Genomic DNA, 27,095 nt, shown 5'->3' with positions numbered 1-27,095 from the left:
ATTAATCAAAACAGATTACTCAATACTATCAACATATTACTTAAACATTATTGAATATTATCCTACATATTTTCTATGCACAGTAACTTGGCCCTATTTAAACTATGTATACTATTATGTAGATGTAACGCCGCAACAATATATTTACAATATGTTCAATACTAGCACAAATATTAAGCAAAAATGTACTTACATATTCAGGATTTTCGATGTCTATATCATTAAAATCCATGTATTTGAGTTGTCTTATTAAATCTTCTGCATACTCAGCCACTACATGGGCTTCTCTATGATCCTTTTTGCGTCTAGTGATCTTGACGCCATGCTCAAACTATGTGCAAATAATTATAACAAAATACATTTAATATGGGAATTTAAACAATGAAGATATTGTAAATTTTAGTTAATTAAAACTAATAAATATGTGATACTTACTTCATATGTAACCGGGAATATGAACCTTTTCATCTTTCCTTTCATCATCTCTTTTTTATTCAAGAAACTAAAATAGTTTCCAATGACATCCCCCTCTAACTTACAATCCTTCTTGAGACAAAATAAGGATCCCCTGTTAAGGTTTTCTGACATCTTGCATTTGTCTTGGAACAATACCTCCCTTCATGTTAAAATCATTATCAATTAGAGATGAAATATAATGAATCTCATTTAAAAATTGAAGTTAAAAAAAATATTAAATGGCTGGAATTAAAAAATCAACGTACATAGCTCCTCCATTTGCTTCTGCCAATGACCAATTGTGTGTCTTCCTCACTCAATTTTTCCTTCTTCATTTGCATTACATATGGGGATCTAAAGTATTGTGACAATGTTGAGATCCTTTTTGGAAGCGGAAACTGTTCATTTTGTGGTATGTTCTCCATAAGTGTGTATGTTGCCACATCAGGTGGTGACTTTCTACTTTCTTCCATTGGTAATACTACTTCCAATGATATAGGAGTACTGAATCCTAGACTAAAAGAAGGCTGACCCCAATCAGAATCATTCATCTCAGCTGTATCACCATGCTTCTCTTGACTTTCTTTTTCAGGCTGATTTGCATCATCTTCTTTTCCGGGCTGTTCTGCATCATCCTCTTTATCAACTAAATTTGCAGCTTGTTCTTCAAGCCCATGATCCGAATCATCATCCTTGTCTTCACTCTCAACCAATTCAGGACTTGCATTTCTAGGCTCATGTGCATCATCCTCTTTATCTCCAACTTCTTTTCCCGTATTAGAACGATGCTCCTTGTCTCCAACTTCTTTTCCTTTTCTCATTGAAGACTCAGCTTCCTCTGCCTGTTTGACCCAATAAGTCTTCCAATCTGCCCAAAACTTCAGCTTTTCATCACAAATTTTTATTTGTTTTTTAGCCTGCAATGTACATAAAACCACTCAAATGAATAGCCACATATTACTCAAACTAAGCATGTATAGCCACATATTAAACATGTACTCACAAACTGTAATACTGAATACTACTCTAACAATGAATAGCCATATATTATGCAATACTCAATACTCAAACTGTAGCACTCAATACTAAATATTAAAATAACAATGAGTGGTCATATATTACACAATACTCGATACTCAAATAACAATGAATGACCATATATTAAGCATTACTCAATGCTCAATACTGCTAATATATTACACTACTAAATTTGAATATTGAGTATTTCGTTCAGATATACCTCTTCTAATGCGTAGTCTTGTGGAGCCAAATGAGCCTCCATCATTTCATCATCCACATTTTGTGTCTTTCGCTTTTTCCCTTTTCTTTGGATCACTTTCTCTCTACTACGTTTTGCAGTCTCAGCAATTTTGTCATGCATCACTTCATCATCCATGTCTTTTGCTGCCATACTACTTTCTGGAATATCACAATCTTGTTTATCAAGAACGATCACCTTGTTGAAACCTCCCTTCTCCTTTATTTTCTTCAACTCCAAGCTCACAATGTCATCCTCCCAATTTCCACAACTTGGTGGTTTTTCAACTATTTTCTTCTTTTTGGTTGTTTGCACCATATCTAAAAAATGTACCTACAATGAAGATATTAAATTTGATTATTAAATAAAATTTAAAGAGGATACATTCAATGAAAACAATATTTTAATAGATTACATACTAGAAGAAAGTGGAAGTCTGCTTTCCCAGAACATGCATCTTTCTTAATCCCTCCGTTGGCATGTTGTATTAAGTGTTGACACCAGTTGTAGTTACTAACTTTCTTTACTTCGCTCAACACTGTAGCATAGTTCAAACTAACCAAATATGAAGTAGTAGGGCAAAGAATGGTTCCGATAGCCAATAATATAAAACCTTTTGCCCAAGCTTTGTTCTTTGTGATTTCAAACTTCATCAATTTTTCATACAAAACATTGGTATGTATGTTGATCATACTATCATAAGTCTCCCCTATGTACCCGAGCTGCTCCTTAAATTTCTTCAACTTTTCTTTATTTGATTTGTTAACCTTTTCCCAATCAATTATCTTCTTACCCCTTGGAAAATCATATACCCTCTTCACATCTTCTTCTCCAACAGTAATTCTTGCATTTTCATTGACAATCATTCCCCTATGTTTGTCAAAGTTATTTAAAATCCAGCTTACAAATACCCCCGGGATAATGGTGATGTTCAGTTTCAACAATCCGCCAAATCCACATTCCTTAATATACTTCTCTTTCTTAATACAGTCTTCTTTCTTCCTGGGATCTTTCTTTCCCTCGTTCAACAACAAAACTAATTCTGTCAGCTTCTTAGGAAAACACCTATGTAATATCCTTGATGAAGTTTTTTTGCTTTTCTTATTTCTCATGTCAGCAATTCCATCCTCTTCCTCTTCTGTGCTAACTGCAGCAGTACGATCATTTAAGTCTTCCTCTTCTGTTGTCTCAAAATCTTCTGAATGGTCATTGTTGTCAATTCGTGCCGCAGATCTTGTTTTCATATCTGTCCATACAACATATTACTCAATAACAAGAACAGAAAGTAAGGAACGGAACATACTCAATATTAACAACATATTACTCAAATCCAAAAACAGATTATTCAAATCCTTACTTCTATGCAATATCCTTGATGAAGTTTTTTTGCTTTTCTTATTTCTCATGTCAGCAATTCCATCCTCTTCCTCTTCTGTCCTAACTGCAGCAGTACGATCATTTAAGTCTTCCTCTTCTGTTGTCTCAAAATCTTCTGAATGGTCATTGTTGTCAATTCGTGTCGCAGATCTTGTTTTCATATCTGTCGATACAACATATTACCCAATAACAAGAACAGAAAGTAAGGAACAGAACATACTCAATATTAACAACATATTACTCAAATCCAAAAACAGATTATTCAAATCCTTACTTCTAGGAACTTAAACGCTGGATATTTAAAACTATTTGTTTGGCCTTAAGATTTTAACCTTAGTATCCAACACCAAACATCAACTGAAGTGCAAATTTGAGTTTATAATTTCTCAATCAAGAAATTAAAAGGCTAACAACATGTCAATCAACTAATATGCATTAATATCTGAAATATGAAATATATATTGCGTAAAGAGTGCAGATCAAACAATTATTTCAACACCACTCAGTTGATGTCACATGATAATATTACAATGGAGATCTTCATCCTAGCTACATACACAGAAACATATTACTCAAATCTATAAACATATTACTGAAATCCAACACATACTACTCTAAGTCATTATAAATTACACTAAGATATCATGCATTACTCAAGACCTACTACAGATTATTCAATTTCTGTCACATTACTCAATTTTATGACACATAAGCTATCATAAATTACTCTAATCTATCATACATTACTTATGACCTACTGCAGATTACTCAATTTATATTTCACAGTACTCAATGTTATGATTCAATACAAACCACATATTAATCAAAACATAACATTCTTTACTCAACCATGTATATTACTCAATCTTGCCTGCTACAAATAGTGCTCATAGTAGACCACTCATTACTCAATACATATTACTCTATTTCATACATATTACTCAAATCAGTCTATTAATAACTCAGCAAGTTACATATCAACATGCATTACCTAAACAAGTTAATCAATCAGATTACTCAATATTACTCAAATAATTGATTTGGAATAAACATTCAGAGATTTATAATTTCAACAATTGAAACAAAATCGTGACCTAATCTGACCTAATCGCAGTAACTCAGACACAAAATGAAACAAAATCGTGACCTAATCTGACCTAATCGTAGTAACTAAAACACAAATTGAAACAAAATCGTGACCTAATCGGAAGAAAGTTTTAATCTTACCTAGATGATTTTGAAGAAATAGTTGTGGATGGCGATGGTGAAGGTTTTGCGATGGTGATGGTGAAGGTGCTGCGATGGTGGCGGCGGAGAGAGAGAGTGCGGTAGTGGTGGCGGCGAGAGAGAGAGAGGGAGAGATTCCGAAGCCCCAAAATCGTGAGAGAGCGAGAGAATGAGATTAGGTTTCCTCTTTAGCAAATGTCTTATATATGCCTAATATTCACCGTTAGATTAAAATGTTGATCCAAGGGCAGAGATTATTCTATGCATGGTGCATAGATTATTCTCTATGCACAGTAACTTGACCCTCTCCAGACTATTAGTAACAAGTGTGGAAAAAAATTTGCTTTTTTACTTAATAGTTGAATTTGAAAATTATCGTAAGCAGAGTGTATGAGTCAGTCATTTGCTTTGTCGTCCAACGAGAACCTTTACTCTGCTTGGAGTATAAGTATACCAAGCATGTGGCCCCTCAATTTCATTCGTGAATGGCCTCCAAATCGATGAAATACTTGAGATATGCCATATCTCCGTAATTTTCCACTAAATCCTCCAGCATCCAAGTCCATCTGTCACTGTCCCATTCGCATGCGTCCTCAACGCAGTAGTCCCTGCAGTTCACCTTATTATAAATGTCAGAGAAAGCATTCTTCAGCGATTGATATTCTAACCATTTTGAGTGCAATTCCATTGCCGTTATGAACATTGCAGAAGACTGCTCCTGAGACCGAAGATGCAAGCGCATTGTCGGCTTTTCATAAAATTGGCATGAAATTAAAAAACAAACTGTAGTTACGAATATACCTATTGTAAAATTCATATAATTTTTATATAAAATTGATATAGTTTATTATCTTATAATATAATAAATAGCTTATAAATATAATTAGAAATAAATTGGTATATTACTGTTTTGTATTGTGTTATATAGGCTTATAAATATATCTTATTAACAGACTTGAAACCAAAACCATCAAACCCTAACAGTAAACCCTACGTCCTCAACATCGTGAATGGAAAAGTAAAATCCCCTGGCGACACTACTCATTCACAAAACCTACGTCCTCAACATGGTGAAACTTAAGAAATTCGTATTGAAACTCAAGAGATTGTTATTCAAAACTCCGAAACCAAAATTTTCAACAGATTTATATTTAGACGATGATTGCTGGCAATATGTTTTCAAATTCATTTTTAATGACGACGAAGATGACAACCGTCGCCACTTCAAATCTCTTTCCCTCGTCTCCAAGCAGTTTCTCTCCATTACCAACCGTCTCCGGTTCTCTCTCACCGTCTGGAATCCAACACTCCCTTTACTCCCTCGTCTCTTTACAAGGTTCACCAATCTCATCTCTCTCGACCTATCATGGTTCTTGGGAGACATCAACGACCTTCTCGTCCAAATCTCTCGTTTTCCATTGAAACTAACATCTCTCAATATCTCCAACCAATCCACCATTCCTGCACACGGCTTGAGAGTTTTCTCTAGAAATATTACAACAATAACCTCTCTCGTTTGTTCCCGCATTTCTTCTCTCCATATTGACGACCTGTATCTTATCTCTGAATGTTTTCCTTTCCTTCAAGAACTTGACATCGATAACGATGAAAAACATCAGAGTGATTTTGGCATTAGGAATGTTAAAGTAAATTCTACTACGCCAATGGTGTTTCCTAACCTCCGCAAGATTAATATCTCTCGTCATAACAATATCGACGACCAATGCCTTTTACATTTATCCAAGAATTCTGAGTTACTTGAAGAGGTTGTGATGTTGAGATGCCCATACTTTACTATTGATGGCATCGCTTCTGTTATGTGCGAGAGGCCGAATTTGAAGTCTATATCAATTACTTGGTTTTCACTCTACAAGATTAATACTACATACTTTATTGACTCCCTGGTAAGTTTGAAGGACTTGACTTGTATTCATTTCGTGCATTGTTATATTCCGGACGAGTTGATTTTCTCTATTGCTATGAGAGGTCTTCCTTTGAGAAAGTTTGTCCTCAAATTTTGCGGTGGATATAGTTATGCAGCAATCTTTTGTTTGTTATCCAAGTGTCCATCTATACAACATTTAAATCTTTTAAGGCATGCTGATGTTTGGAATGACCAACATGTTGTGAACTTGTCTTTGTTGTTGGGTCGTTTAGTGTCTATAAACCTTAGTTTTCGGACGATGCTCACAGAATCAACTTTGTTTTCCCTTGTTCGTAAGTGTCCTTCGCTCACTCAGATCAAAATGTGCTACACAAATATCGGGAAAGAGGATATAGTGAATTCCAATTCTTTGGAGGATTTTGTTGTACGCCCTCAATTAAAGTCTCTCCATTTGGCTAATACACATCTAAGAGATGAAAGCATCAAAATGTTTGCTTCCATTTTTCCCAATTTGGAGCGGCTTGATTTAAGCAAGTGCCATAACATATCTGATGAAGGTATTTATCAAGTTTTAAGGAGATGTAGTAAGATTAGATATTTGAACTTAGCTAGCTGTGAACAAGTGAAGTTGCATGAATTGAACTTTGAAATTCCTAAATTGAAGGTGTTGAACTTGTCATTTACAAGTATTGACGATGAAACACTTTATGCAATCTCAAAGAGTTGTTCAGGACTTTTGCAATTGTTACTGAAAAGTTGTTATGAGGTGACAAACAATGGAATTATGCATGTCGTAAACAACTGCACGCAACTTAGAGAGATTGATTTGGTAAATTGTCGTAAACTGCTTCCCAACATTGTTGACGAGGTGATATTTTCGAGACCATCATTAAGAAAGTTATATATTTCACTTTACCACAACAAGAGGAAACTCTACTCGCGTGATGGGTGCCTTGTATTTTGAACTCTAGAATTTAAAATGTTATTTGTTTTCATATTTACTTCTTTAAGTTATTTTAATTTTTAAGGTGTAATTGTACTTATACAATGCGAGTAGTATAATTTGAGGAAGAGGCTATCTAGTTGGAAAGCGAGAAGCCGAGAAATCTTTCTCTGGACAGGAGAGTTATTCTGTTAAATTCAGTCTTGAATTCTATTTCTATGTACACGTTGAGTTTCTATAAAGCCCCGTCGAAGGTGATTAAGGAGATAAGGAGTATCCAAGGTATGTTCTTATGGAAAGGAGATGAGCACAGAAGATCGGTACATTGGGTGAGTTGAAAATCTGTTTGTAAATCGAAGGAAAGGGGGGGCCTCGGTATTAAATATATCGGAGTCATGAATAAGGCTCTTTTGTGTAAGTGGAAATGGAGAATTATCTCGGAAAACAATGCAATTTGGAGCAGTATTTTGAAATATAGATACAAGTGTGCGGAAGTGAAGATGTTCATTAGCAACAAGAACGTGATCGAGAAAGGGGATTCTATATGTGGTGGAGGGACATTATTATGGTGGATTCTGGTACCGGTTCTTGCGGTAAATATTTCGCTGATTGTATTTTATGCTGGCCCGGAAACGGTAGCAGGTTATCTTTTTGGTACAGCAAATGGATGGGAAACCAATATTTACAGGACGCCTTCCCGGAGGTTTTTGTATTATCTCAATCGAAGGAAATGAGAGTGGACAAGGCAGGTCAGTGGGAGGAAGAATTATGGCCTTGGAATGTTTGGCTTATGCGCAACGCTATTATGTTCAATGGCAAAGTTTTTAGTTTCGAAGAGTGCTTTGCGGCTATTGTTTTTGTCTCTTGGAAATGGTTGTGTATTGACTGTAAGCCTTCTGTTTCGAGTAATTTATTTGTTTGGAACAATTCGCCGTTACTTTGTTTCAGGTTGAAAGGTCTACCATTTTTGTTGGACTCCATAATGGTGTACTGCTTGTAACTGTTTTATCGAGGTCCAATAAAATTGCCTATTGAAGAAAAAAAATACTAGTTGGCTCATGCACAAAAATTGTTAAACGAAACCGAAAAAATGTTGAAGCAATTGTGATGAGCTTAACTCCAAATTAATTATGACATTTATGATCAGCAGCTTATCAGTTTTAATGACTTCAAGTTAGAAGAAGGGTGGTTAAAATACAGTGAATTGGGGATTTTCTGAATGTTTTTGTAATGTATGAAGCTCATAGAATAAAATGTAAGTGTCATTTGTATTTTGGGAATGTGAATTAAAGCTGCCATATTGTTTGAATGACAAGAATTGCAACCGGTAAACATTTGTATATAATGTATAACCAAATCAGACATCAATTCCTTATAAACAAAATATTACTCATTACTAAATTATTGTTCCAATTTAATACTCATATCATTTCAATTAAAATAATTAACCTATTCATATCATTTCTTTTTCCTAATTTGCATTCATTTGACAAAAATTTGGATGCAAATTACAATAAATTTGTCTTTGATTTACCTTGTAATTTCAATGATGGCAGTCTGTTATTCTTTAGAGAGATAATTAATAAGAAGAAATTATGTCTGGAGATACTCATTTTTATCTTAAATAAATCCAAAGGTATTATTTTTTGGTCTCACCGGTGAAGGATTTAATAGAGCCTTCACTCTAGACGCAACCAACAATAATAGATTTGCAGCGATTTAATAATATTATTAATTAAATATATTCTAATTTCTATTAAATATTATATTGCCCTTTCTTACTTGATGCAGTTTTGGTCTTCCAACCGTCTTTGTTTTAACTTCAGTACATTACCTTTTTGGATTGAAGGTTGCATTTACAAATAATAATAATATTCACTTTCAATAAAACCAACACATAAGATTTTAAATAAATTTTTTTTTGATATTTAGCCAAATTTCTATCAAGTTTCTTGAAAAATTTGACAGTTGTGGTTGTTAGTCAAAGTTTTTTTTTTAATAGGCAAAGATATTATTAAATTGGAATATAAGGGATACTCCACCCGACAGCATACAAGAGCGGAAAGCCTCTACTTCTTAAAACATAGAAGAGGTAGAGTATTCCAATAGTAAAGGTTACATAAGTCGGATTTTTTACAATTGGAGCAAAGTCAATTCCACGCCCTCCAAACAATATCTTTGCGTACTCTTGATTAAAGAGAAACTAGTCATTTTGATTCATTCTTGTACAAATCACTTGTACTTAACTTCATAAACAACACTTATAATTTGATTCAAATAATACAGAAAGACTACAAACTATCAATCAATAAGAAACAAGAAATGGAGCAGAATTCATAAGCATATGTGCAATTCAACCAACCTGTTTTTCTTAAACAAGAAAGCATTTGTTAATCTCACACAAAGTACAAACAATAAATGGAGCACAACTCATGAGTACATGCTACAATTATCTGTCATTAGAATATTCTAGACATTATGCAATTATCTGATGAACTTTTTGTTATCTGAACACATATCATAACTAAGAATCCAGCAAAAACAGGCTTCAATAAAACAAATTAAGAATCTTATCCAAGAAATATTATTCATAACAAAGCACTCAAAAGAATACAACTTAAAATTGCATAACATAAAGACTTGAACAATTATCATGAACAAATTGATGAGCTTAATTCTCATACAAAAAAACACCTTATATTTAAGAGTTCATCAGAACTGTTTCATAATACTAGCACAGAAGACTTCTATGACTCCACCAAAAATCTCTCTCTTCTTTGTTGTTGAAACCATAACTCGGTGGAACATGTATCTTTTTCAATGATGGCCTTGAAGATATCATTGAAGGAACAACCTTAGAATTCACTCTACAGCATTTCTTCAAATTGATCTCTCTCAATTGTGTGCAGTTTTCTACCACATGGTTCACTCCTATATATGTAACATAAACACATTTTTCAAGTAAAAGTTGCAAAAGCCCGCGACAATTCTTTGAGATCACACCAAGTGTTTCATCATTAACTCTTGTATGTGACAAGTTTAAAAACTCCAATTTAGGAGCTTCAAAGTTCATTCCAAGTAGCTTCACTCTTGAACAATGTGCTAAGTTCAAATGCCTAATTTTGCAACACATGTTTAAAACATGACAAATGCCGTCAGATATCTTATCGCAATAACTTAAATCGAGCAGTTGCAAATTAGGGAAAATGGAAGCTAATGTTACGACGTTTTCATCACTTAACCATGTATTACGAACCAAACATAGAGACTTCAATTGAGGACTTACAACATAATCCATCAAAGTATTAGAATTTTGCATACTCATTCTCCAACGACGTTTGTATTCCATTGTGATGTAACTCAATGATGGATGATTTGTAACCAGTGCAAACAAATTTGTAAAATTTTCTGAATCATGAGTAAATGATAAAGACCTGAGTGTTGGTCTTTCACCCAGAGCTAAAGTAATACCTGCAATGGATACGGAGTAACAGTCAAATATGATGGCCTCTTGGAGAAGCTTACAATTCTTGAACAAGCGATAAAGCAATATGTCGTTCATGTATGAATGACGAGAGAGGTTAATCTTGCGGAGTTTGAAAAGTTTCATAGAAAGAGTCGCTATCCCATTATGTAAGTTATTGCAAATGCTGAATTGATGATCTCCACTTAGGTCGAGTTCTTCCAGCAAAGGGAAACAATCGGCAATGAGTAGCAAGTCATAGCTGTCGATGAACTTCACGTCGGAACATTTGAGAGATGTTAGGGTTTTGTTATTCTGAGAGAAGGCTTTTAACCCCTCTACTGGAATGACGGGTTTGTGGGAGAGATTGAGTGATGTGATGTTGGATGGAAACCGGGAGAGTTGATGGAGGAATTCATTGAGGTCATCGTGGAAACAAGTGAAGTTGAGAGAGGTGAGATTGGTGAACCTTTTGAGAAATGCAGGAAGAAAAGAACGTGTTGGATTATAGACATTGAGGGAGGATTGAAGACGACTGGTGATGGAGAGAAACTTGTTTGAAACGAGGGAGAGAGACTTGAAGTGGAGATGGTGTTTGTCGTTTTCATCTTCGTTGAGGATTTTGAAAATGGATTCCCAGCATTCATCAGGTAAATCTGATGCTTCTGCCATTTTTTTGAGAGAGAGTTTTCTGTTTATCTGTGAATAAAAGAGAATGGTTACAGATTTTAGGGTTTTGTTTGAAAAAGAATATTTCAAAGTTCACGTACATGCATATTTCTCCTACATCTATGCTGTTTAATTGGTCAAATACATATATTTTTTTGGGTTTAATGATGCTGTAAAATAATTTTACACTCTCATTTAATAGAAAATCACAAATTTGTCTTATCATTAAAAGTTTTTTAAAACAAAATGATTTAATTGGATACAAAATTATGATTGACAGTGTAAAATCATTTTACACACATATCCATTTTCTCTATATTTATAAGCTAATTATTATATTATAAGATTATAAGATAATAAACTATATCAATTTTATATTAAAATTATATGGATTTTGCAATAGGTATAATTTTAACGATATAGTTTGTTTTTTTTTAATAAGCAATGATATATATAATTAAACTGGGATAATTACACACAGAACTCAAAGGAGCAAATACAACTAGCAGATCACCCTACATAAAATTCAAGCCAAGAGATTTTTAGAGACTAAGTGCAGAACTCTAAGGGTGTATGAAACCATTCTTATCAGTTACATATGACTTTCTTCTTCGAACCGGTCCCCAACCACCACCAAGTATACAATTTTATCTTGTCGGCAACTTCGCCTACGTCCAGAATACCATTCTTAAAAATAATATCGTTCCTCTGATTCCATAAGCACCAACAGGTAGCGAGCCAGAATACTGTAACTCTGTTTACGTTGCAAAGACCCTGCAACTTATACAACAAACCAGCAAAGTGTGGAGCACAATCATTGCGTAGAGGACAACTAATCCCCAACCATTGGTACACCAAATCCCAAACCTTTGTGATCATAGAACAAGAAAGGAATAAGTGGTTCCTCTCCTCCAAATGCATCAAACAGAATACACACACTCTCTCAGTATCCTCCTGCACAATTCCTAAGTCAACCAACAGCTCCCTTGTTCGCAATCTGTTAAGTAACATGCGCCATGCAAAAATTTTAACTTTAGAAGGAACCCTTGCCTTCCAAACCATCCTTAAGGCCTCCAAGGTGTCAACATCCTCCGAAACCGCCTCTTCTACCTTTAACAGCTCCAAGTACAAAGAGTTTACCGAAAACACACCTGATCCCCCCATAGACCATACCACCGAATCTCGCATTCCTCTAATGAGAGTGCAACCCTCCAAAATCTCCAACAACTCTCTCTTTTCATTCGCAGCTGCATGACTCAACACTGCCATGCCTGTATTAATCACCCACCTCCAACAATCCTCTTCCCAAACACCCATCTCATTAACACAGACACCAGCATTAGGTATGGATAAATTAAAGAGATTTGGATACAACACACACAAGGGTTTATGACCTATCCATCGTCTAAGCCAAAAGGGAATTAAAGAACCTTCGCCTAACTTGAGAGATACGCAATTGAAAAAACATTTTACCTTTGCCGAGTCAGCTACCTTCAACAGATCCTTCCACCAAAGTGATTCCTTGCTTCTTCTACCAGAACACTTATTCAGCACAAGTCTCTCCCACAAAGCTCCATATCTAGCTTCCAAGACACCAATCCAAATTGCATCAGTATCATTCAGGAACCTCTAAAGCCACTTTGCAAGCAAAGCTTCATTGAACTTGGCCAGGTCCTTGAGACCTAAGCCACCATCAATTTGATGCTTACACATCTTACTCCAGGTGACCCAACACAAGCCTTGCCTATCCGGTTTATGATTCCACAGAAAAATCCTCTGAATTGTGTTTAACTCCTTCAGTACCAATATTGGAACTCTAAAAAAAGATAGGTAATACAACAGGATATTAGATAGAACTGATTTGATCAAAGTAATCCTCTCACCTATGGATAGAAATCGACCTATCCTAGGGGACAGTTTTGCTTTCATAGCAGCCAGAATAGGATTCCAAAAAGAAATACGCCTATGGTTACCTCCCACCATAACCCCCAGAAACTTAAACGGGAACTTTCCAATCTTGCACATTAGAAACTGACTAGCTGCCAATATGAATGACTTCTCTAATCCTATTCCATACAGATTACTCTTCCCCATGTTAACCTTAAGGCCAAAAATCATTTCGAAACCTCGCAGAATTGATTTGATTGCCCACAAATTCCTCCATGAGCCTTCTCCCACAAGAATCGTGTTGTCCGCGAATTGCATCAATATAGTTTGTTTTTCATGCCAATTAATGGATTTGCCTATTAAAAAAAATCATACCAATTTTAAGAAAATCAAATGAAAATTAAATTATTCTAAATCTCAAGAAATTTTTGTAACTTTATTATTATGATTTAAAATTATTTTTTGAATAAAAAAATCTGGATTAATGATGACTCAAATTGAATTTTGCTTTTTGAATTTCCATTTAATATTGAGATGATATACAAATTCATTAGTATCACTGCATTAATTATATTTTATTATAAAAATAATGCATAACAAATTAAATGTATTTTATTTTATATTTATCAAAATTAAATTGTGTGCGTGTGTCTGGTTAGTGGTGAAACGCTTGGGTCTTGAGAGTGTGCTCCTCTCAAGGTCTCAAGTTTGAATCGAGAAGACGGGATGGCCCGACTAAAAAGAAAAGATATTCTGGGTTTATTCTTGAGAGTGTTTATTCTGGGTTTTCATAGGATCACAAATCTATTAGATGAGAGTGTTGGTCTTTTGAGAGTGTTTTTGGCGGGTCAGCTCTATGTTGTGAATCAATCAATTGTTTCAATAGGCTTTCTAAGGTAACCTATTTCAAGTTAAAATAGTAAGAAAAACGTAAATTGCAAATTATCAAACACTTGGCGTGTGATCGATTTTTCAGATTTTCCTTGTCGGCTTGTTGATATCAAAAACCTCTTACAATCAATTAGATTATAAGGCAATCAACAAATGAATTTAGCTTTGAACAAGCAATGGAAAATCTCTTCGAATCAAATATGCAATCAATGTATTTAATAATTTGTATATGCAATCATGATAATACACATAATACGTTTTATTTTTATTACAAATAGTTGTTTAACACATGTTTTATTCTAGGTCCTGTTACGATTGGTACTTCTCCAAGCTGTCGGGCCCGCCAATTAATTCAAATGTCGCTAAAGCTTGCTCGTTCCTTTGGGAGGTAAAAGTTCCCTCTAAATTCATCATTTTCGGATGGAGGGTAATTCATAACAGAATTGCCACTAAGGACCTTTTACACAAAAGAGGCATTTTGGATGTTAACAACTTACAGTGTGCTTTTTGCTCTTCGGAGGAAGAAAGTTTACCGCATATTCTTGGAGGTTGTCGGGCTCTCGCGGCCATTTGGAACAAGGTTTTGGAGTGGATCGGCTATGGATGGGGGTTATCATTAGAAGAGTTTCAAGTCTTCCCTTTCTCTTTTGACAAGGTGCGTCTCTCGATTCGTAGGACTATTGTAACGATTATTTGGTTAGCTACGGCGTGGTGTATTTGGGTTAGGCGTAATGATATCATTTTTAATAATGGACCTTTTAGTTTCTCAGAATGTATGTCGGAGATTATTTTCACTTCTTGGAAGTGGTCATCCACTAGTTACAAGCTTGTGAATTTATGTAATTTTTTCCTGTGGAGTACTCAACCTCTTATCTGTTTTGAGTAGTTGAGGTTCTCCGTTTGTATCGGGAGGAGTATCCCTTATACTCTCATTCTAATACAATTGCTTATTGAAAGAAAAAAAACATGTTTTATTCTTGGTCTCGATGTAACATCATAGTTTTGATATAGCATGGTAAGTTATTTGTATCTAAAATATAACTAGCATGAACGTGGATGTGTTTACTATGTATATGCTTGCGAGATATTTATTTTAGTGTTTGTCTTGGCTCTCTATGATTGACTATGGCAAATGCTCTTTGTTCATGCTTTGAGTTTGATTGAGTGTGAGTTATTTTGACGTTTGAATGTTTTGCAAGAGATCATAGAAGAAGTCGAGAGCAAGCATGAAATTTATAAACCTCTCTCTTTTGGTTAATCTTTGTTTGTTCTTTATTAGCATGATATTTATCGTGGTGCCATTGAATGTCATGTTTGGTTAAATAGTCAAAATGATGTAATCTGCTTTCTTTTTTTTTTTTTTGTAACGTGCTGGAAGGATGTAATCTATTATTTTATTTAGCATGTAGGACCAATTACTACTCATATTTCATATTATAAGTTTTTTGAACTCAGTTTGAATAAAGGTCTAGAAAACTCAATTAATTATCCATGCATTATTCTTTCAATTATGTATACAATTTCTATAACATCTTTTTCATTAATTATGCATTCAATTAATTTTTTTTAATAATAATTATATAAAATAGTGATATTATAGCGTACCACACAAGTATCCGTGCGAACGCACGGGTGTACGAGTAACACACCAATCCCGTGTGAACGCACGAGTAACCAAACCAAAATCCGTGAGAACGCACGGGTAACCAAACCAAAATCCATGTGAACGCACGGGTAACCAGATCAAAATCTGTGTGAACGCACGGATAACACATCAGTACCGTGTAAACACACAGATAACTATATCAAAATCCGTGCGAACGCACAGGTTTAATATATAAGAAGTTAAAATATACACTATATTTTTAAGATATAATATTTTTAATCTAATATATGGAAAATTAAAATATATATATGGATTCTATTAAATAATTATATTTTTTTAAATATGTTTTTCTTTTAAACAAAATATACTATTTAATATTAAAACTTATATATTCCAGTTTGTTATAAAAAAACTTTTTGATTTTTTACCTAATACTATATACTATATGTATCAGATAAATCCGGTCCAACGCACACCAAAACCCGTGCGGACGCACGGGTTTCCCACTAGTTTCAAGTTAAAATAGTAAGAAAAACGTAAATTGCAAATTATCGAACACTTGGCGTGTGATCGATTTTTCAGATTTTCCTTGTCGGTTTGTTGATATCAAAAACTTCTTACAATCAATTAGATTATAAGGCAATCAACAAATGAATTTAGCTTTGAACAAGCAATGGAAAATCTCTACGAATCAAATATGCAATCAATGTATTTAATAATTTTTTTATGGCAAGTAAATGAGAGAGAGAGGACACAAGGATTTTTTTAAGCAGTTCACTGATCGTCCTCACTACGGCTTCTCCTTTGTAAGAAACCACTGTTCTTCAAAACTTTCACTCAGTCGAATCCAAATTGCAATTCGTTGTCACCCAATATCTCCAATTGATTCACTGTCTCACACTACTCCTTTGCAAGAACCTTCCATTCTTCAAAGCTTTCACTCGATTAAAAATAAATGTGTGAATTTTATATAAAAACTAGCTGTTTTTATAAATTTATTCCAGTAAATATCAAACCAACAAAATTGGCCTGATTTACCTATCAAATCGATTTAATTGATTCCTTCAATAACCAAAATTTTATTTGTTGAAATTGGGCCTTAAGAATAAAAATGTGATTTGGATCGAATTTATGTTTTTAATTAACCCGAAATTGTTGTGATCGATTGTCCAGCCTTTTGATAGATATTGAACTAATAAATCGTACTAATAACTGATACTGATTCACTGATGATTGATTTTTTTTTAATAGGCAATGGTATTGAACTAGAGCAAAAGGGTTACTCCTCCCAAATACAAGGCTAAAAGAAAACCGCTACTCGAAACAACAAAGCGGAAGAACATCACATGATTGATAATAGATAATAGATTTAACATATTAAAATAATAATAATAATAATAATAATAATAATAATAATAATAATAATAATAATAATAATAATAATAATAATGGATTATGCAAAGAAACAAAAAATTATTTAATATTTACAATAGAGTAATGCTCATAAAATATGTTTAAAAAATCATAAATAAAAATTTTGTGTTAAAAAAGAAAAAACGATCAATTATAAATTTTAAATCAAATTAATGCACTATTTTAAACATAAAATTTCTACAAGTTAGCATTATCCTTACCTTTCACATTATTAATATAATTAGAAAACTCTTTTTTGACATTTAACATAAACCTATCTATAACAGGGGCGGAGCCAAGGCCCAGCCAGCCCGGGCAGGCGCCCAGGCTCAACCCCTATTTTTTTTATACTCCCCCAATTTAATAGTCGATTTTTAGATAAAATCAGGGGTAAAATTAGGGGCAAAATTAGTAAAAATAATGTGTGAAAATTAAAACAGATGAATAATAAATTGTGTAAAGTTTTTGCCCAGGCTGTCTAAATTTTCTGGCTCCGCCACTGACTATAAACTTGAACTTGTAGTATTAAATAATATTTTTCAAAAACAAAAAAACTTGTATTTCTTATTTAGTTAAGAAATTTATTTAAAATACCATTAAATATATATATATATATATATATATATATATATATATATATATATATATATATATATATATATATATATATATAATGATTTCTTTGAGATATAATTTACAAGGTAATAAAAATCAGTACATAGAACCGATGTATTTATGGATTTAGGATTTGACCGAGGTAGAATCCGAATTAAACTAATTTTATATAAATAAATATTTTTTATTTATATAAAAATAAATTTATTTTATAAATAATAAAAATATTATTGATAATTTATTAATAATTATTCCTTAATAGTTTTTTTATTTTTTATAGGTAGATAAACTTAAAACTCTCATTTTTATATTATAATAATAATAAAATAATAATAATAATAATAATTAAAAATATAATAATTTTCTATTGTTTATTCACGACATTGTCTGATCATTTTCTCTTTTTATTTATTATTTGTTGTACTGTATTTTATTGTATTTATTTACAATATATTATTCTACAAAATTCACTTTCATTCATCGTATGAATAGAGAAAAACAAAAGAATTTAAAATATATTTTACTTTGATTTTTCTATGATAATATGTATTAGAGTGATTGGAGAAGGAAAAGAAGTAGTTCAGGTCTCCGCAACTGACGACATGAAGAAATATATACTCGAGCACGGTCTGCACCCCCGCAGCGACTTCGCCAAGGCAGTTGGCATCGAAACCCATGTTATCCTGAACGCCCTCCTCCTCAAGGCCCAAACGTACATTGAATACGAGGAAAAAGAAGCGACCAACACTGTCTAGGATTCGAGGCACTATAACACCCCAATTCTACCCAAGCATATAGGTACAAATATCAGAGTATAAAAATTAAATTCATAAAAACAATTAGGGCGTTACACTTAAGTAACCACATAACCAAACATAACATACTCGTAAAAGATGCGTAACACAAATAATCAAAGAGGAAGGATTCTCATAAACACCTGAATGTATTCATACTTATATATATGCATCAGTAAACAAAATATCCACAACATTCCTCCAAAATACACCGTATGAGAAGGTATCCAAAATACATAATATGAATACATCCAAAGGATCAAATATACATCAAAAGGATCCTATAAGCATTATCTACAAAATAAGTGTTCGATCCCCCCCAGGTGTTACGTATCATGAGCGGAAGACACCAAAACGGACGACTACAAAGAGATCACCTACACTTGCGGATCACCTGCACATTACCCACGAGTAGGTAACATTAAGGCAGAAGGGTGAGAATATAATTCATAATGAAAAGCATGATAAATATAGTAATGCCAATAAGTATCATCAAGAATCATACAACAAGTAATCCACAGTCAATATACAAGTAATGCGACACATGAATGATAACATAAATTATAAAGACAGACGATGATGAATGAGACTCGACTATGCATATGCATGTGGTACCAAATCCGGAGTAAACTCCTCCTTGTCATTATGACAAATACACCTTGCCGAGCATTATGCTGGGACTTTATTCCACTCAGGAAGCCCGCAGGCTGTCGTCACCGAGCATATAGCTCCCACTGATGACCTCTTGCCACTCAGGCTAATATACTGTTACCGAGCATTAAGCTCCTACTGGTAACCAATGCCCGCAGGCCACCTATTAATAGCATTCCGCCATTAACGTAATGAAATGTCATGCTGTGCATACAAATGACTCGATTACATAGCAACAACAACAACAACAATATAACTCGGTCACATATCCACATCACACCGGTTATATTATTCCACACGGATACATCACCAAAATTGCCACTCAGGCGTTCATATTCACACAGCACGCATATACCGTCAAAACATACTTGATTAGCAAATATCATTTCACAAAATACATTTATGAAAAATCATTCAACCACCAACACACTCCTCTTTATCATAAAGCATACTCAAGGGTTCCCGTAATACTTCAAACGGCGCGTAGAAACGACCTACGGTTCAAAAGATACAACGAAACGAAGTTTGGAAAATCTATATTTCGCACAGTCCGCTTGAGCTCCGCTCAGCGGACCCAGACAGAAAATTATCAGACAAAATTGCAGAAACTCCGCTCAGCGGACCTCCACAGAGATTTTCCTGCAAAAGAACCTCCGCTCAGCGGACCCTAGGCCGCTCAGCGGACCTGCGTAAACCTAGAAAAATCAGTTCTGCAACAGACCTGCAAAATCCCACCCAATCATCTCAAAACCTCAAATAAGCTTCCCTACACATCCTACACAACCCATACATGCCATATATTCACTCTAACAATCAATGATCCATGGTTCACTCACTAAATGTCAATAACCTAATAATTCCTTCATGAGCAAGAAAACATGGAGAAATGAAAAACAAACATGATCAATGGGGATATCTATCATCATACTACACATACACACCACAAAATCAAGTTTATAACTTCAAAACTCACAAAACACCCAATCCACCATTGTTGGTCAAACTTAGAAAAGAGCAAGAACAAGAACAAAACAAACAAAACTATAAGAATCATACAATCAAGATAAACTAGATTCACCCCCTTACCTTGGTTAGATTCTTGGCTCTAGCTTGGTTTGGATTTCTACAACTCTCTTCTTCTCTTTGTTTTTCTCTTCTTTCTCTTCTCTTCACAAGTTTTCTTTCTTTCTTTCCAAAATATCTCTTTTTCTCTCTATAACTCTTTCTATTTCTCTACTTCTCATTTTCACCCACTCAACTCTCATAAATTCCAATTTTGGCTCAAATGTTACTAAACATTAATTCTAACCAATTAACACCCAAAACATAATAATTACACACATGGAAAGTAATAAGTAAAATATTAGCATAATTAATATTCACCGACTGACTCGACTCAAAAACGGTAAAATTTAGGAAAATGTAGCAAACATCACAATTAATCAGAAAAACACATTTACGGGCGTTACAACCCTCCCCCACTTAAAAGATTTTCGTCCTCGAAAATAAAAATTACCTGCTACAAACAACTCAGGATAGGAGTCTCGCATCTTACTCTCCAACTCCCAGGTCAAACTCTCACCTGCCGCACTTAACCATACGACTTTCACCAAGGCGATCTCCTTGCCTCGCAGAGTCTTAGTCTCACGACCCTCAATACGCACCGGCATCGTCTCAACCGTCAGGTTCTCACGCACTTGCACATCATCAATCTGAATCACATGGGATGGATCCGCAATGTATCTCCTCAACTGAGACACATGGAATACATCGTGCAGATTAGAAAGACTTAGAGGTAACGCCACCCGATACGCAACTTTGCCAACTCGTTCTGATATCTGATAAGGACCAATAAAATGCGGAGTAAGCTTCCTCGATTTCAAGGCTCGTCCAACACCCGTCATAGGCGTAACTCTTAAGAATACATGATCACCAGCTTGGAATTCCAAATCTTTCCTTCGCTTGTCATGATAACTCTTTTGCCTACTCTGTGAACTTCTCATCTTCTCACGAATAAATTTCACCTTTTCTGTAGTCTCTCTTACCATTTCAGGTCCGAGTACCACACTCTCACCCGATTCAAACCAACATAATGGAGTTCTACACTTACGACCATATAGCGCTTCAAAAGGTGCCATTCCGATACTAGAATGAAAACTGTTATTGTAAGTGAACTCTATCAACGGAAGATAAGTATCCCACGAACCTCCCTTCTCAAGAACACATGCCCTCAACAATTCCTCTAACGATTGAATAGTCCTTTGGGTCTGACCGTCTGTCTGAGGATGATAAGCCGAACTCAACCTCAACTTAGAACCTAGAGCCTCTTGTAAACCTTTCCAAAAATCTGATGTGAACCTTGGATCTCTATCCGACACAATACTCAACGGTATACCATGTAGTTTCACAATCACCTTGATATAAATCTCAGCCAACTTCGCAACTGGAAAAGTGATGTTAATAGGAATAAAGTGACCAGACTTTGTCAACCTATCGACAATCACCCAAACTGCATCAAAACCTCTCACAGTATTTGGTAAACTCGTCACAAAGTCCATAGAAATACTATCCCATTTCCACTCTGGAATATCCAACAGTTGCAACAACCCTGCAGGACGCTGATGTTCCACTTTTGACTTCTGACATACCAAACACGCATACACAAACTGAGCCACATCTCTTTTCAAACCAGACCACCAAAAGATCTTCTTCAAATCCTGATACATCTTATTGGCTCCTGGATGGATACTCAAACTGCTTCTGTGACCTTCCTCTAAAATCATCTTCTTCAGCTCGGAATCATCAGGTACACAAATTCGACCACGGAATCTCAAAACACCCTGACCATCCACTCTGAAGTCGCCATTATCACTTTGATTTGCCACCATAAACAAATCAACAAGTTTCACATCCATCTTCTGTCTCTCGCTAACGATCGACAGAAAATCATTCGTCACTTTCAACATACCCATCTTCACACTACCTGGCGTCAATTCACATACTAAACTAAGATCACGAAACTGCTCCAAAAGTTCCCACTCCTCCGCCATCATCGCGGACATATGCAAAGATTTCCGACTCAAAGCATCGGCAACCACATTAGCTTTACCAGGATGGTAATTCAAGCTAAAGTCATAGTCCTTCAGGAATTCCAACCACCTACGTTGTCTCATGTTCAATTCTTTCTGATCAAATAAGTATTTCAAACTCTTATGATCACTAAAGACCTCGAACCTTGCACCGTAGAGATAATGCCTCCAAATCTTTAATACAAAAACAACTGCAGCTAACTCTAAATCATGAGTGGGATAATTCTTCTCATGAATCCTTAACTGCCTCGAAGCGTAAGCCACCACCTTACCTCCCTGCATCAAAACACCACCTAACCCCATATGCGATGCATCACAATACACCACAAACGGTTCCTTAGGATCAGGTAAAACCAAAACCGGAGCTGAAGTCAACCTTCTCTTCAACTCTTCAAAATTCCTTTCACAAACTATGTCCCAAATAAACGCCTTACCCTTGCAAGTAAGCTGAGTTAACAGAAGTGCCAACTTCGAAAAGCCTTCTATGAATCTTCGATAATAACCTGCCAAACCTAAGAAGCTTCTGATCTCAGTAACCGATCTTGGAACCTCCCATTGTAGCACTGCATCTACCTTGGATGGATCCACTGCAATCTCGTTACCTGAAATCACATGACCAAGAAAACTCACCTCTGATAACCAGAACTCGCACTTGGATAACTTAGCATACAACTGCTTCTCCTTCAAAACCCGTAGCACAACACGCAAATGCTCCTCATGCTCTTCCGGAGACTTAGAATAAATCAAGATGTCATCTATGATGACCACAACAAACTTATCCAACTGATCATGGAATATGCGATTCATATACTCCATAAACACACCAGGTGCATTAGAAACCCCAAACGGCATCACCAAAAATTCATAATGCCCGTACCGAGTCCTAAACGCAGTCTTCTGAATATTCTCCTCCTTCACCCGAATCTGATGGTAACCAGATCTTAAATCTATCTTGCTAAACACACTGGCTCCCACCAACTGATCCATCAAGTTGTCAATCCTAGGAAGCGGATACTTATTCTTAATTGTCACCTTGTTCAACTGGCGATAATCAATACACAACCTCATGCTTCCATCCTTCTTCTTTACCAACAAAACTGGAGCTCCCCATGGTGAAACACTATGCCTCACAAAATGTTTTGCTAGCAACTCTTCCAATTGTTTCTTCAATTCCACTAACTCTGATGCCGACATTCTATATGGCGCCATAGACACAGGCCTCGTACCAGGAACTAGATCTATGGAAAACTCCACCTCTCTCTTTGGCGGCACATCAGAAAAGTCTTCAGGAAACACTTCAGGAAATTCTCGCACTACTAGGAAATCCCCAACTGCAGCTCGACCCTCCACAGTCAACGATGCAAACACACCAAACAATTGTGCCCCATCTGCCAATAGTCGATTCAACTCCTTGGTAGATAAGACACCAAATTCTGCATCCTTCTCAAGAAATGGAAATCTCACCAACTTATGATAACAATCGATGTGGACACGATTATTCATCAACCAATCCATTCCCAGAACCACGTCTAACTCGTTCATCGGCAAACAAATCAAATCAACAGTAAAGTCCTTACCGAAGATTGATACCGGACAATTCTCACAAGCTAAAGAAGTAGTCACCGACCCCATTGCTGGTAAATCGATAACCATCTCACCACCCAAATCAGATAAAACAAGACCTAATCTTGTAACACAATCATCGGCTATAAAACAATGGGAAGCACCCATATCAATAATAGCAATTAAAGAAATGCCATTAATAAAACAAGTACCTCTGATCAGTCGATCAACCTTATCCGTCTGAGTTCCAGCCAACGCAAACACCTTCCCACCAGCCTGAACTTTCTTCTTCTGACATTGACCGCTCATGTGTCCCTCTTCACCACAATTAAAACACACAACTCCCTTGGACGCACAGTCGGATGATATATGTCCTGCCCTCCCACACTTGTAACATTTCCTCGCGTCACCATTGCAGACATTACTTTTGTGGCCAGGTTTACCACACTTAAAACATACAATCTTAGCAGGAGCATCTCCCCCACTAAACCTTGGTCCATAATTCATCTTTTGCTTACCCTTCCCTCCATCATACGGCTTCCCACGATTCTGCGGACCTTTGTTCCTCCTTTCATTAATCACCTTATGATGAGCATTATTATCCTCATCATAAATCCTACAGCTGTCCACCAAATCTGGAAACACCCGAATCTTCTGATAACCTACCGCCTTCTTGATATCAGAACGCAACCCATTCTCGAACTTAATGCACTTAGAAAATTCTGCTCCCTCACCAACAAAGTGCGGGTAGAATTTCACAAGTTCATTAAACTTTGCCGCATATTCAGACACAGACATGCTGCCTTGAACCAACGCCAGAAACTCAGTCTCTTTCTTTCCACGGACATCCTCCGGGTAATACTTTCTCAAAAACTCCCTCTTGAACACCGTCCAGGAAATCTCTTCACCGGTTGCTTCTAACCTTGCCAAAGTCTCCAGCCACCAATCATCAGCCTCCACAGCTAACTGATGAGTGCCATACCTGACTTTCTGCTCTTGCGTGCAATCCATCACACGAAAGATCCTCTCCATCTCCTTCATCCAAGTCAAGGCTCCCTCGGGGTCATGCGTTCCCTTAAACACAGGAGGATTCTCCCTCTGGAAAGTCGCTAAACTCCGAGACCTTGCATTCTCATCCGTATGCATAGCTTCAGCCATAGCTTGCAATGCAGCAGCAATAGCAGCGTCATTACGTCCAGCCATCTCTAAACTTCACAATAACACCAAGAGAAGTAAGCCCAAAGAATAACACAAGAATTGTTAGACCAAACGACACGACACTTGGTCGGACAAGACCGACCCGCTCTGATACCACTAATGTAACACCCCAATTCTACCCAAGCATATAGGTACAAATATCAGAGTATAAAAATTAAATTCATAAAAACAATTAGAGCGTTACACTTAAGTAACCACATAACCAAACATAACATACTCGTAAAAGATGCGTAACACAAATAATCAAAGAGGAAGGATTCTCATAAACACCTGAATGTATTCATTCTTATATATATGCATCAGTAAACAAAATATCCACAACATTCCTCCAAAATACACCGTATGAGAAGGTATCCAAAATACATAATATGAATACATCCAAAGGATCAAATATACATCAAAAGGATCCTATAAGCATTATCTACAAAATAAGTGTTCGATCCCCCCCTAGGTGTTACGTATCACGAGCGGACGACACCAAAACGGACGACTACAAAGAGATCACCTACACTTGCGGATCACCTGCACATTACCCACGAGTAGGTAACATTAAGGCAGAAGGGTGAGAATATAATTCATAATGAAAAGCATGATAAATATAGTAATGCCAATAAGTATCATCAAGAATCATACAACAAGTAATCCACAATCAATATACAAGTAATGCGACACATGAATGATAACATAAATTATAAAGACAGACGATGATGAATGAGACTCGACTATGCATATACATGTGGTACCAAATCCGGAGTAAACTCCTCCTTGTCATTATGACAAATACACCTTGCCGAGCATTATGCTGGGACTTTATTCCACTCAGGAAGCCCGCAGGCTGTCGTCACCGAGCATATAGCTCCCACTGATGACCTCTTGCCACTCAGGCTAATATACCGTTACCGAGCATTAAGCTCCTACTGGTAACCAATGCCCGCAGGCCACCTGTTAATAGCATTCCGCCATTAACGTAATGAAATGTCATGTTGTGCATACAAATGACTCGATTACATAACAACAACAACAACAACAATATAACTCGGTCACATATCCACATCACACCGGTTATATTATTCCACACGGATACATCACCAAAATTGCCACTCAGGCGTTCATATTCACACAACACGCATATACCGTCAAAACATACTTGATTAGCAAATATCATTTCCCAAATACATTTATGAAAAATCATTCAACCACCAACACACTCCTCTTTATCATAAAGCATACTCAAGTGTTCCCGTAATACTTCAAACGACACGTAGAAACGACCTACGGTTCAAAAGATACAACGAAACGAAGTTTGGAAAATCTATATTTTGCACAGTCCGCTTGAGCTCCGCTCAGCGGACCCAGACAGAAAATTATCAGACAAAATTGCAGAAACTCCGCTCAGCGGACCTCCACGGAGATTTTCCTGCAAAAGAACCTCCGCTCAGCGGACCCTAGGCCGCTCAGCGGACCTGCGTAAACCTAGAAAAATCAGTTCTGCAACAGACCTGCAAAATCCCACCCAATCATCTCAAAACCTCAAATAAGCTTCCCTACACATCCTACACAACCCATACATGCCATATATTTACTCTAACAATCAATGATCCATGGTTCACTCACTAAATGTCAATAACCTAATAATTCCTTCATGAGCAAGAAAACATGGAGAAATGAAAAACAAACATGATCAATGGGGATATCTATCATCATACTACACATACACACCACAAAATCAAGTTTATAACTTCAAAACTCACAAAACACCCAATCCACCATTGTTGGTCAAACTTAGAAAAGAGCAAGAACAAGAACAAAACAAACAAAACTATAAGAATCATACAATCAAGATAAACTAGATTCACCCCCTTACCTTGGTTAGATTCTTGGCTCTAGCTTGGTTTGGATTTCTACAACTCTCTTCTTCTCTTTGTTTTTCTCTTCTTTCTCTTCTATTCACAAGTTTTCTTTCTTTCTTTCCAAAATATCTCTTTTTCTCTCTATAACTCTTTCTATTTCTCTACTTCTCATTTTCACCCACTCAACTCTCATAAATTCCAATTTTGGCCCAAATGTTACTAAACATTAATTCTAACCAA

General features: G+C 35.8%; 3 protein-coding genes and 1 pseudogene across 3 annotated transcripts; 1 reads left to right on the top strand and 3 right to left on the bottom strand.

Moving 5' to 3' along the window:
• Positions 1-5,385: 5,385 nt before the first annotated feature.
• LOC131648583 (F-box/LRR-repeat protein 4-like) lies at positions 5,386-7,148 on the top strand (annotated as a pseudogene).
• Positions 7,149-9,877: 2,729 nt separating this feature from the next.
• On the bottom strand, positions 9,878-11,281 carry LOC131648582 (uncharacterized). Its single transcript, XM_058918328.1, has one exon. The coding sequence runs from the start codon at positions 11,279-11,281 to the stop codon at positions 9,878-9,880; it is 1,404 nt and encodes a 467-aa protein (XP_058774311.1).
• A 585-nt stretch (positions 11,282-11,866) lies between these two features.
• Positions 11,867-12,595, bottom strand: LOC131648580 (uncharacterized). The gene has a single exon (XM_058918327.1). It carries the CDS (start codon positions 12,593-12,595, stop codon positions 11,867-11,869), a length of 729 nt encoding a protein of 242 aa, XP_058774310.1.
• Positions 12,596-12,907: 312 nt separating this feature from the next.
• On the bottom strand, positions 12,908-14,626 carry LOC131648579 (uncharacterized). Its single transcript, XM_058918326.1, has 2 exons — positions 14,554-14,626; positions 12,908-13,521 (listed from the first exon to the last, which is right to left on the bottom strand). Exons 1-2 carry the CDS (start codon positions 14,624-14,626, stop codon positions 12,908-12,910), a joined length of 687 nt encoding a protein of 228 aa, XP_058774309.1.
• Between the last annotated feature and the right edge of the window lie 12,469 nt (positions 14,627-27,095).

Source organism: Vicia villosa, linkage group LG2 (assembly GCF_029867415.1).
Source record: "Vicia villosa cultivar HV-30 ecotype Madison, WI linkage group LG2, Vvil1.0, whole genome shotgun sequence".
Classification (NCBI taxonomy): Eukaryota; Viridiplantae; Streptophyta; class Magnoliopsida; order Fabales; family Fabaceae; genus Vicia; species Vicia villosa.
Note: the sequence above shows the minus strand (reverse complement) of the source record. Positions and strands in the feature narration are given on the sequence as shown.

What these genes read in the sequence shown, in the direction of transcription:
- LOC131648582 (XM_058918328.1), bottom strand. Translation starts at nt 11,281, where the DNA reads ATGGCAGAAGCATCAGATTTACCTGATGAATGCTGGGAATCCATTTTC.
- LOC131648580 (XM_058918327.1), bottom strand. Translation starts at nt 12,595, where the DNA reads ATGGGTGTTTGGGAAGAGGATTGTTGGAGGTGGGTGATTAATACAGGC.
- LOC131648579 (XM_058918326.1), bottom strand. Translation starts at nt 14,626, where the DNA reads ATGGCCGCGAGAGCCCGACAACCTCCAAGAATATGCGGTAAACTTTCT. An exon ending in CGAAGAGCAAAAAGCACACT is followed by an intron (nt 13,522 to 14,553) that starts GTAAGTTGTTAA and finishes TTTTTTTAATAG; the next exon opens with GCAAATCCATTAATTGGCAT.